This window comes from Mirounga leonina, unplaced genomic scaffold (genome assembly GCF_011800145.1).
Source record: "Mirounga leonina isolate KUSES-001 unplaced genomic scaffold, KU_Mleo_1.0 Mir_53, whole genome shotgun sequence".
NCBI classification, from domain to species: Eukaryota; Metazoa; Chordata; class Mammalia; order Carnivora; family Phocidae; genus Mirounga; species Mirounga leonina.
Window position 1 is genome coordinate 30,760,399 of NW_023270807.1, and position 12,784 is coordinate 30,773,182.

A 12,784-nucleotide genomic window follows, 5' to 3' on the forward strand; every position below is an offset into this window, starting at 1 on the left:
AGAAAGAAAGAAAGAAAGAAAGAAAGAAAGAAAGAAAGAAAGAAAGACGAATACTTCTCGGTTCATTTTATGAAACTAGCAGGGTCTTCATACACAAACCTGACAAGAATAGTTAAGATAAAGGAAAATTACATACCAGTCTCACCTAAGTCGATTTTTAAAAGAATCCCAAATAAGATAACAGCAAATCAAATCCAGCAAGAGATTTAAAAACCAAAAAAGCTACCATCATGACCAGTCAAGGTTTATCCTAGGAATGCAAAGTTGGCTAAAGAATAATCTACCTATGTAATACATTACTTGAAAGAATAATTTAAAAAAACAAAAAACAAAAAAACTTCGCATGATTATCTCCCCTGATAAAGTGTATTCAAGTCAACAAATATCTAATTAGTATGTTCCAGGCATCATCCTAGGGCTCATGAATATGGCTAAATCAAAGCTCAGAAGTCCCTACTCTCTTAAGAATTCAGTGGGGGAAAAAAAAAAAAATATTTCGAATCACTGTGTGAACTACTCAGAGTACACAAAAAAAATTTTCTTAAATAAGAAAAACACAAAACAACCCAACTAAAAAAGGTAATTCAAGCAGAAAGTTGAAAAAGCTAATAAATTTTTTAGAAACATGCAATTTTATTTTCAAATATGAGAAATGCAGATTAAGGAACTATCATTTCACACTTGCCAGACTGGCAAAAACTAAAAATACACAGCAATATCAAAATTTGGCATATAGAACACCTGAAATTAATGGACCATTGTGTGTCAACCACACTCCAAAAAAAGTACACTATGGTTTCTAAAATGACAGCTACGGTCTTGATGTCCCACATTATCCAAATAATATTAGTCTTGTCAGGAGTATTTTACAGTAATATTTTAATCTCAAGTTAGAGTTTCCTTGCTATTCCAAGGGCTCAGATAATGCATGAACACCTTCAAATACTCTTTTTCTCCCCTTCATTTTGGAGGTAGTACATACTCATTCAGGAAATTTTATAAAATACAAAAATATACACAAAATAAAAATTACACATAATTCCACTACCTAAATGCCACCTAATTTAACCTTTGGGACATTTTCTTCTAGTCACTGATTGTATACACAGTGTTTTTATTTTTATTTACTATATAACTATGATAGATTGGGCCAGGTGCCAGAAAACTACAGCCTGCAGGCCAAATCTAGCCCACCACTTGCTTTTGTAAATAAAGTTCTACTGGAACACAACAGTAAAAACAAAAATAAAAACAAAAACACCAAGTTTAGGATACAGAGCAAATGGAAGATCTCTATCCTTTCAATGGGAGTTAAAGTGGTAGAAACACTTAGAAAAATAAATTATCATTATTTAGAATGTTGAAGATGCACATAACTCGTGGTCCATCAACTCTATGCATGTATTTTGCATATATGCAATAGGAAACGTGTACAAAATATATTCAATGCACAATAGCAAAAAATCTAAATGTCCAGACTGATTAACATGTTATATTCATACACAATAAAAATAAGCTACACTTTATGCAAGAACATGTAAGAATCTCAGAAAACATATGGCTGAATGAAAACAAGCAAGTAATTTCTTATTTATTTATTTATTTATTTATTTATTTATTTATTTGACAGAGAGAGACACAGTGAGAGAGGGATCGCAAGCAGGAGGAGAGGGAGAAGCAGGCTTCCTGCCGAGCAGGGAGCCCAATGCAGGGCTTGATCCCAGGACCCTGGGATGATGACCTGAGCTAAAGGCAGACGCTTAACGACTGAGCCACCCAGGTGCCCCTGAAAACAAGCAAGTAATTTCATATAAAGTTCAAAAAATGTAAAACTACAGATACAGCCTGGTAGAACTATAAGGCAAAAACAAGGGATTAACACAGACTAAATTAAAATAGTGGTTACTTCTAAGGGGGTTGGAGAAGAGATGGCATCAGGGAAAGGCCCACAAGGGACTTCAAACTTCATACCTTGCATGCTTAATAGATATACTGCAAGTATAAAAGTATTATATGTTGAATAAACATCGAAAGTGTCAATACTTGCAAGACTGCTATAAAGTTAGCCTCTAAAATGGCTCCTGTTGATCCCCACACCCTTGTGCAATCCCTCAATTTGAGAATGGATAAACAAGCCATGGTATATTAATACAATGGGTGTGGGCTAGATCACTGACTCACTGCTGATGAAAAGAATGTGACTCCTAAGATTAATTACTAAAAGACTCTGACTTCCATCTTGCTCGCTCTGAGAGACCTCAGCTGCCATGTGTGAACTGCCCTCTGAAAAAGTCCCTGTGGCAAGGAACTGATGCTGCCGGCAACAGGTAGCTGAGACGTGTGAAGCCAGCCTAAACCCACATGAGGGAGCTTGGGAGCCAACTCTCCCCAAGTGCAGCCTTAAGATGAATGTAGTCCCAACATACACAACTGCAGCCTTGTGAAGAGAAAATCCGAGCTGAGGACCCAGATCAGCTACATCTGGATTCTTGACCCAGAGAAACTGGGAGATAATGTTTGTTCTAAACTGCTAAATTTGGGGGTAATTTGGTACACCATAGTAGGTAACTACTACCACTGCTGATAGTACCTCACTGATTGAAACATTAAGGGGCATGATCTGATAATATACAACTTGGGGAACAAAACTGTTTACAGCCTTTAACTAGAACATGTACTCTGAAGAACAGTCATTTCCCTTAAGGATTTTTTTTGGTTGTTTGTTTCCTCTAATATTTCTACTTGGAAACAAATTCTTAGGCCACTTAGTGTCACGGAGTCATTATCCAGAGAATTTCTTGAGCAAATGCAATCAGAAACCATTTAGGAAACTTTCCCAGAGATTAAGAAAACATTGTCAGGTAGAATACAGTCTTTTTAAAAGGGGAAGGGAAAGCAGGAGATAGGACACAACTATATCTCATCAAGAAGAACTTTACAGAAATCCCCCAAATTATTCTCAGTCTATGTTTTTTAGAAAAGTAATTATATATATTAGAAATGTTTTCAAAACAATAAAGAATCAAAAAGATATAAGTTGAATGAGATGCTAGGTCAATTCTTTCATATTAATCTTCTCCTATCATTTCACTGAGGTTTACTTTCCTTGCTCTCTTAGCTAATTTGAATTAAAACAACAGCAGATATCAGCTATTCAGCACTAATCACACGTCTCACATTCCTAATACCATTTGCAAGACTGCTAAGTAGATACTACTTTATCCACCATTTCACAAGTGTTGAAGTCATAAAGAAGTTAAATGACTTCAAGGTCTCATGGTACTCTTCTCAAATTAGACACTAGAAGGTTGTAAACCCTAAGTTCAAAATTCATAGTAAAGACTCCAGCTACAATTTTTCAGCAATTAACCAATGGGGAGTAAGGAAAAACTTACTAAAAATTCTCTTAGGTGCACTAAAAGGCATGGTATAGAAATAGGAGTCTGAAAGTTTCTTGATCCATCTTTATTCTTCCTTAGTTCCATAACTTACCTTACCCAAATACGCATAAAACTATTTTCACTACAGAAATGCTGGAGAGCAAAAACTAAGAACTTATTTTTTTTTTTTTTTTAATTTTTGAGAGAGAGAGAATGACAGAGAGAGAGAGAAGGAAAAGGGTGAGGGTCAGAGGGAGAAGCAGACTCCCTGCTGAGCAGGGAGCCTGATGCGGGACTCGATCCCGGGACTCCAGGATCATGACCTGAGCCGAAGGCAGTCGCTTAACCAACTGAGCCACCCAGGCGCCCAAAAGTAAGAACTTATTAAACACCTAATAATCTGGAATTCTTTGAATAAGTGCACCCATACAATGGAAAACAATGCAGTAAAGGCTTTTTTAAAAATATACTTATATACTAGATCCTCAAAGCGGCAGTATTTGAAAGAGCCAAAAACTGAACCTAACTGATCATCAATTTTATTTTTTTAATTTAATTTTATTATGTTATGTTAGTCACCATACAGTACATCATTAGTTTTTTTAATTTCTGAAATTTCTGCTTAATATGTTTTCTTTTATTATTATGTTATGTTAATCACCATACATTACATCATTAATTTTTGATGTAGTGTTCCATGATTCATTGTTTGTGTATAACACCCAGTGCTCCATGCAGAACGTGCCCTCTTTAATACCCATCACCAGGCTAACCCATCCTCCCACCTCCCCTCCCCTCTAGAACCCTCTGTTTTTCAGAGTCCATCGTCTCTCATGGTACATCATTAGTTTTTGATGTAGTGTTCCATGATCATCAATTTTAGAATGGATAAACAAGCCATGGTATGTTAATACAATGGAATATTTAAAGCAATGACAATCAATGAAGTACGGTTACCTGCAACAATACAGATGAATCTCAAATACAATGCTGAGCACTACAGCCAAACAGAAAACAATGTATACTATACAAATTCAATTTATATCTACACCAAAAATGATAGCCCAAGAATCAGTGTCAACAGAAGAAAGTGTCTCTAGGATAAAGTGATAGGACAACTACAGAAAGGCTGAACACAACAGTCTTGAATAATTCCTGCTCATGGTTTGAGCTCTCTCCATTTCTACAACCCCTGTACACATGCAAAATCAACACAAAAAGTTAGAAAAACTATTAAGTAAAATGAAAATTCACTTAAAGTGGACAGTGAAAGAGTTAAAACTAAAAATTTCGAAAATGGTTACAGGAAACATTAGAATAAACATTTATAATAAAGTACAATAAATAGAATGTAAAAATTTAAAGATAAAAATAAATCTGAAACATAAAAATAGGACTCAGATAAAAGGTTAAATACAATATATAATAAAATCTTGAATAGGTTCCAACATAGGATTAAAAGTGAACAGAGAAGAAAAAAGTCAGACAAGAGTAGTTTTTTTTTTTTTTTTTTAATATTTTATTTATTTATTTGACAGAGACACAGCGAGAGAGGGAACACAAGCAGGGGGAGTGGGAGAAAGAGAAGCAGGCTTCCCGCTGAGCGAGGAGCCCGATGCGGGGCTCGATCCCAGGACCCTGGGATCATGACCTGAGCCTAAGGCAGATGCTTAATGACTGAGCCACCCAGGCACCCCAAGAGTAGCTTTTTAAAGGAAAATATCAAAGAAGTTTAAAGATATAAATGAAGAAACAAGTAAAAACATTCAAAAAGGACAAAAGGACTGAAATGTTTCTGGGATGAATACAACATCCTCAAATGAGGGGATCTCCTAGGTACCGGGTCCCTATGACTATAGAACAAAAGGGCAGATTCCTATTTCTATACCATGCCTTTTAGCGCACCTAAGAGAATTTTTAGGAAGTTTTTCCTTACTCCCCATTGGTTAATTGCTGAAAAATTGTAGCTGGAGTCTTTACTATGAATTTTGAACTTAGGGTTTACAACCTTCTAGTGTCTAATTTGAGAAGAGTACCATGAGACAACTTAAACAACTTCACTCTTTCATCCTTCGACAAGCTCCAGGAACCTGTATTTCCTATGCAGTCAGTTTCAGGTAACAGGACTGTTAATAACCAATTAAGAGCTAGTGGAGAACCAGTAGGTAGAAGCAGTAGTTCTCCTGACTTCTACAAATTGTCCAGAAAAAAACCACCCAAAGTTCCATTAATGTAACAGAAGGATTTCAAAAGTGTAGTTTCCAGACCCAAGGATTCACAGGGATCATTTCAGGGTACTCAAAACATGAAAATTATTTTCACATTAATACCAAAATGTTGTTAGCCTTTCCACTAGCAGTTATTAAGTTTTTCACCACCAACCACTCACCAGTGGGGAGCACTTTCATTCAGAAAAGTCCCTTTTGAAGGAGCAATAATTCCATTAGATGTCTACCTTTGAGTACACATCTTTTTTTTTTTTTTTAAGATTTTATTTATTCATTTGAGAGAGAATGAGATAGCTCATGAGAGGGAGGAGGGTCAGAGGGAGAAGCAGATTCCCCGCTGAGCAGGGAGCCCGATGCAGGACTCGATCCTGGGACTCCAGGATCATGACCTGAGCCGAAGGCAGTCGCTTAACCAACTGAGCCACCCAGGCGCCCGAGTACACATCTTTTTAATATTCTGTGAGAAGGGAAGTACTCATAAATTGTACTTGTGAGAAGCACTGTGCTATTTTACTTATGAGCTGTACTTAGTCACTTTCTTTCAAAGAACACCATTTTTTACTTGAAAGAACAACTGAGAGACGAGCAGTAATTATCTAGGCTTGAGGATTAGATGGACTTTTTCAAAAATGAATAAAGTGACCCTGTCACTTCAGAGAAAAAAGGTAACAGTATTTGCTGCCAATGATAAAACCTAAACTTTCAAAAGAAAATTAGGATTTTTGGAAAACTTGAATTCACCACCTTGAGCCTTACATCTTTCCAATACCTAAACACATTTCTGATAGAGCAGTGGTGACACTAACGGAATAGGGAATTCATTAATGGAAATCAGAATCTCTCCAGATATAATCTAGCATTCCCTATTACTTAAAAAGTCCCAGATGATTTTGGGAGCTGCCCTGGGGGTTCAGTGCTGCTAAGCATTCTCACAGGAAACATCCCCAGAACCATTTATTAAAAGGCAGCTCACTTCATGCCACAAAGATCCAGCTTAGGAAATAAAATCCACTTCAAAAGGCCACTCACTAACAAGGTGATATTTAATATCTCTAAATATCAATTTCCTCCATCTGTAAAATGTAGAAAACACTTCCCAAAAAATGACATTCATGAAAATTAAGTAAAATGTTGAATGTGAAAGTCTCGTACAGTTCTTGGAAAGGTTAGACAATGAAAATGTGTTGATATGTTAGGAGAGATTAGATGAATTATAGAATCTCACAGAGGGGATGTATAAAAATAGTGCTTTGAATTATATGGAGTCTGTGTTGTCCTCAGGATCCACGAGGAGACAGCTAACAGGCAGTTAGATAATATCTAGCATTTCTGGAGAAACAACTGGGCTTGAGGATAGTAACTATCTCAGAAGCCATGCAATCCTTTTAGGCTCCTTGCTGTAGGTCAACATCTAAGTTAAAGTCAAAGGATTAGCCACAGCTAAAGTGGATATGACTACCTTTATGACAACAACCATTAACATTATTGAATAAATCTTGCTTTGAATCCATAGTCATCAAGAAATCTATCATTATTTGGCTTCTCATGCAAGTTCCTTCCTTAAATCAGTAACTATCCTATCCCAAGGTAGTTAAATTTTTTTTTAAGATTTTATTTATTTATTTGAGAGAGAGAGAGCATGAGCAGGGGGAGAGGCAGATGGAGAGGGCGAAGCAAACTCCCCGTTGAGCTGGGAGCCCAACATGGGACTCTATCCCAGGACCCTGGGATTATGACCTGAACCGAAGGCAGACACTTAACCAACTGAGCCACCCAGGCGCCCAGTAGTTATATTTCTAACTACAACTCAAATTCTGCAGAAAATCAAGCCCTAAATTCCTAAGTCATCTACTGTTTGTAACGATTAACTTATCTCCCATGCATTTAAAATACTAGGGACATACTATCCTTAGGAGAATTGAGAAAAATACTCACTAAAATCATTTTGGTAGACTTAATTCTCTCCATGAAACTGGAAGGGCTGCATGAATTAACATTCCTGTTCAGAAGTCTTTGTAACCTTGCTTACAATGGATTAATCCAGTAGCCTCTAGGTTCAGTGATAAGATATGGCTCATGGACCTGGACTACAGCAAGATAAAAGCTGCTTTATCTTGTCACATGTTCTAAAGCACAAATACACTTTAGTGTCACATAGGAGAGAGGCTCCCTTCCCCCAAAACAGTTTTTTGAAGTGACTTATATCCCCCCAAAATTTGTATTGAAAGGCAACATTCTACTTAATATAGCACCATTTCAAAGGTTTTAACTTAAGAGGTCAAATTTATATTTTAAAATAATGAATTCTACATTAAATACCACAAGGTATTTCTAAAATACACACCAAAGGGATAGAATTTCATGGGTCTTTATATTTCAGATCAGGAGAAAAGACAAAGGTAGAGCCAAAGCAGCTAAATTAAAATTCAATGCAACCCTTGAAAAAATTATCCCATCAAGAGAAACTTCTATAAGCTGGTTTTTCAGTTTCCAATTTAGTGTTCTACTGAAATCTTACTCAATATCTTGATTAATTGCTGAAAAAAAATGACATCCCTTTCTTAACTCAGCACTAACACATTTATTTTAAGATTTATTTATTTGAGAGAGAGAAAGAGTGAGCGAGAGAGCGCGCACAAGCAGGGGGGTGGGGGAAGGAAGATGGAGAGGGAGAAGCAGGCTCCCTGCTAAGCAGGGAACCTGATGCGATGCGGGGCTGGATCCCAAGACCCAAAGATTACGACCTGGGCCGAAGGCAGCCGCTTAACTGACTGAGCCATCCAGGCACCCAGCACTTACACAGTTTTTTAAAGACTTACTTATTTTTATTTTAGAGAGTGAAAGAGAGAGAATGCATGGACACGCATCTGCGAGCAGGAAAGGTGGGGGCAAAGGGAGAGGGAGAGAGAGAATCCAAGCAGATTCCCTGCTGAGTGTGCAGCCTGACACAAATGAATCCCAGGACCCTGAAATCATGAGCTGAGCTGAAATCAAGAGTCTGATGCTTAACCAACTGAGCCACCCAGGCACCCCTGCACTTATACATTTTTATAAAAACACAAGTCTTATGCAAATTTAAAGAGAAAATCTGGGAAACAGGTGCTTACTATAAAGCTTTTATAATTGAACATTCAAGAAGGAAGAGAGGGAAGGCCCAATCAACCAGAATCCCTTAAACTGACTCTGTATAGTACAATAAAGTTGATGTTACAAACTCCCCTGAGTACCCTTTATTAGTGTCAATACTTAGAAAAAATGTCCAGAAAACTGAGATTTTTTAAATCAAGAGTGCAAGTAGGAAACTGGTAATGTTAACAAAGGAAGACACTTGAGATTTAAAGTAACTTGACTGAAACTCCAAAAAGACATAGTACAAGTGAACCTAAATGAAGCAAAGTAGGTTAAAAGTTTCCAGATTATGAGAATGAATGCTGTATTTCTTACTCCTGGTGTTGAAACAGTAATCACAAATGTGATATCAAAATTAAATGTTTATACACAGCTTAATTCTACATCTTGGTTAGCAGCCCAGAGAGGAAATGAAACTGAAATACTTACTGTAGTAACCATATAACACAGTGTCCTCGATCTGTCTGCTGACATTAGCATTGGCCCAGTCCTAGGATAAAAAGGAAACAATAGAAATATTAATGAAACATCCATCTGTTTAGCAATTATGATTAAGTTTTAATATGACTGTCACTTATAAATGTATCATCAACCCAACCAAGTATGATCTGTGCCTTCAATAATTGAGAAAACAGAGAAAGTAAGTAAGCACACAATTTCAACAGGTAAATGCTGAGATAAGATGACAATATAGTTCTAGGGAAACATATAAGCAGGAGGCACCTAACTCAGCCTGAAGATCAGGGATGGCTTCCCAAAATGACTCTAAACTGAAAAATGAAGGAAGAAAGGTCATTCTCAGAGAAAAGGAGGAAAAAAAAATAGTAGGAAGGACAGAAGAGAGAAGAAACACATGGAAGTTTGAAAAAAAACTGCAAGAAGCTAAATATAGATTCATTAGAGCTTTTGGGAAGGTAAGAAAAAGCCGGTGGAGCAAGGGAGGGAAGGACACAAGTTTAAGGGACACATGAGTCATGCTAAATATTTTGGACTTTGTCCTAAGGGCAACAGAAAATAGTGATGAATTTCTATACAGAGAGTGAAATATGATTTGTATTTTAGAAAATATCTGAGCATAATATATTTTTTAAAAATACCTAAAAGAACAGTCAGTCTAAACTTATTTGCATTCACCCCACACAAGTATTCTTTAAATTAGTAATTTAACTTAGAAAATATAATTCAAATTAATCTTTTCAAATAGAAAAAATCTATACACTAATGAATCAGAACTCAGGTTATAATGGCAAGTCTTATCAAATGTCCTAAACTTTATGCATATGAAAAATTAAACCTGGAGAGTCTAAGTGACTACTGCTATTAAGTATTAGTATCCAGATCATTTCTTTCCTATAAACAGTTTTAAGAGCTCAAGTCAGTATCAACATCCCACTACACTGGCACTTAAGGAAGGATATCAACATTTAAATCTCTTCAAATAATTGGGTTTTTCTTTTTTTTTTTTTTACCAAAAACACCTCTAGCAAGGAACATCTACGAATTTCTTACTGACAACTTCCTAAAAGAACAAAAATGTGGAAAATCCAAATTTAGCACTACAAAAGCAAAATCTTGACACACAAAGTACCATAAAAATAGTATTTTTCCAACAGCAATAAAGGCTATAAAAAACTTAATAGGTTAAATAAAGATTTTATGTTAACTATATAAAGAAAACTAACTTAATTATAGAATATTAAAAAATCTAAATAAATGGAAAGTCACATGTTCCCACATGAAAAGACTGTAAATACCAAATCCCTCCAGATTAATTTATAAAAACTATATATACTGCCAATCCAAATCCCAATATACTAAGAGGTAGAGTATTTTGACATGCTGATTACAAAAATCATCTGAAAAACATATAAGCAAGAGCTAGGAAATTTTTTCAAAATGACCAACAATGAGAAATTTACCCAATTACTAGATTTTATTAATAAAACATGAAAATCTATTATAGTAACCTTTCATTTACCTAAGTGGCAAAATTTAAAACACCTTATTAATGGCAAATGTAGAGGAAAAGTCATCACCTACATAGTAATAGTAAGAAAAATCGTCTATAATCTAGATATTCTTTGTTGGAATCTATTCCTAAAAATATTCACACAAATCAGGACAGATATCAATATACAGATAAGTTTTAAAGACAAAGTAGTACTGTCTAATGAATGACCTCAAGAGCTCTTACTGGGTTGCATGACAGCAAGCTACCAAAATGGGGCCTCCCCTTCCCATACAATAGGAGGAGTTATACCCCAACCCTATTACTCACAGAACTAAAGGGGCCCAAAGTCTCTAGGTATTCTGGCAACCAGAATGTCCAAGCACCTCATGAACACCTTGTATCTAAGTTCACACTACCTGGCACCCAAGTCCATTGTGTTTACCTATCTGCAAGGCCATTCTCTTTGCCTCACAAGAAGGGAGAACAAAAGAAGGTAGAGGTACCTCTCGTGAAGCACCTGCACTTTGGGAAAGCTCACTTTACTGCAAGAATGTCAAGGATTTAAGAACCTATGCACTTGCTGATCCTTACCCCCATAAATTCCAGCCTACACCAAATAATGTTTATTGTTCCCTTTCCTCCTTACCCGACAATATTCAATGAAGTGTTGTTAAAAAAAAATTAAAAAACACCAATAACTAGAAACTATATGCCTAAGGAGAAACTATATATAGACATTAAAAACAATAAATCTGTATAAACAGGTATATATAGATATCCATGAAGTACTTTTGAGGGGGTGGGGGGAGCCACAGAACAAATTACAACTAGTAGTTTTAACACATGCAATCTTTGTCTAAAAAATAAAACACCCATACATATACAAAAAAAAAAAAAAATGGAACAGTGCTTTTACCACATGGGCATGGCAAAGCACTGGGGATATTTCTGTGCAATAACTGGACATTTTTTCATCAATGATTCAAGCATCCAAATGGATAGGTACATAATCAAAACTTCATTTCCTAGCAGTTTCTTTATTTACTGTTTATGCACAAAATGGAATTTTAAAAAGATTTTTGAATCTTGAAGATTTTTTGAAACAGAGGAAAATTCACCTATCACTGCACAAGCTCCCTTCCAATTTCCAAAATAATCCCATAAGGTATTAATGTACCCATTGAGAATTACTTACAAGTCAAGACCCCAAACTCAGAAAAAAGTTAAAAGAAGAAAGAATGTAGGCAATTTAAAGCCAAAGATTCACTGACATTTAGAACCTTTTACCCTGCAAGGTTCTTTTGTTTAACCAATCTTATGGATAAGAAATAAGAAAATATTAACATTACTATTTTAAGCCTAAAAATAAGCATAAAATATACAACATCATTCAAGTACTATTAGTGCATTTGGCTCTTATACCCTGTCTTGCCTCCAAGGTACATACTGTCAAAAGAGCTTAGTTTATGAAACCTTCCTCCATTTACATTTTGAAAACCACTCTACCCTTGATACATTTTATAGACCACGGCCTCCCAAAGTAGAGACCAAAAGAAACTAGAGTCATTTAAGACCCAAAAGGGTGGAAGAAAAAGAATTAATACTAGAGAATATTAAAGAGCATTTCAGATGAAAGGAAAAAAATATAAATTCCACAGAACAGAGATGCAGTGGGTCATATACGTAAAATCTCCTTTCCCATTCTTCAAAATGACATTTAGAAATGCTCAGCCCAACCCCAAAGTATAGAACTCTCCTCAATTTTACCTGATATTCTCACCTTAGACCAGTGGCTTTCACTCAGGGGTGACTTTGTCCCCCATGGGGATTTGGCAATGGAGCCCCAGGAGGTCGGGAGAGCGTTGGTGTACTAGCAGCATCTTGTGGGTAGAAGCAAAGATCTGCTGTCCATGATGCACAGGACCTCACCCACAACAAAGATTAACCAGAACAAAATGTCAATGTCTAAGAAACACTGACTTTGAGGTCCCTAAAATAATTTGGAGCCGAAAGACAGGAATTCACTCAACTTACTACCAAATCTAAAACCTACCTCCATCTGTATTCATATGTTAGTCCTTCCTTCTGCCAAGTAC

At 36.1% G+C, this 12,784-nt stretch overlaps 1 protein-coding gene across 1 annotated transcript in view; it reads right to left on the minus strand.

The window, feature by feature from the left end:
- The window catches only part of LMBRD1 (LMBR1 domain containing 1), a 136,590-nt gene that overhangs the window by 113,874 nt on the left and 9,932 nt on the right, over positions 1-12,784 (minus strand). The window contains exon 3 of the mRNA XM_034991517.1: positions 9,167-9,227. Within this exon, the coding sequence (XP_034847408.1) occupies positions 9,167-9,227 (61 nt within the window). The remainder of the gene's footprint in view (positions 1-9,166; positions 9,228-12,784) is intronic.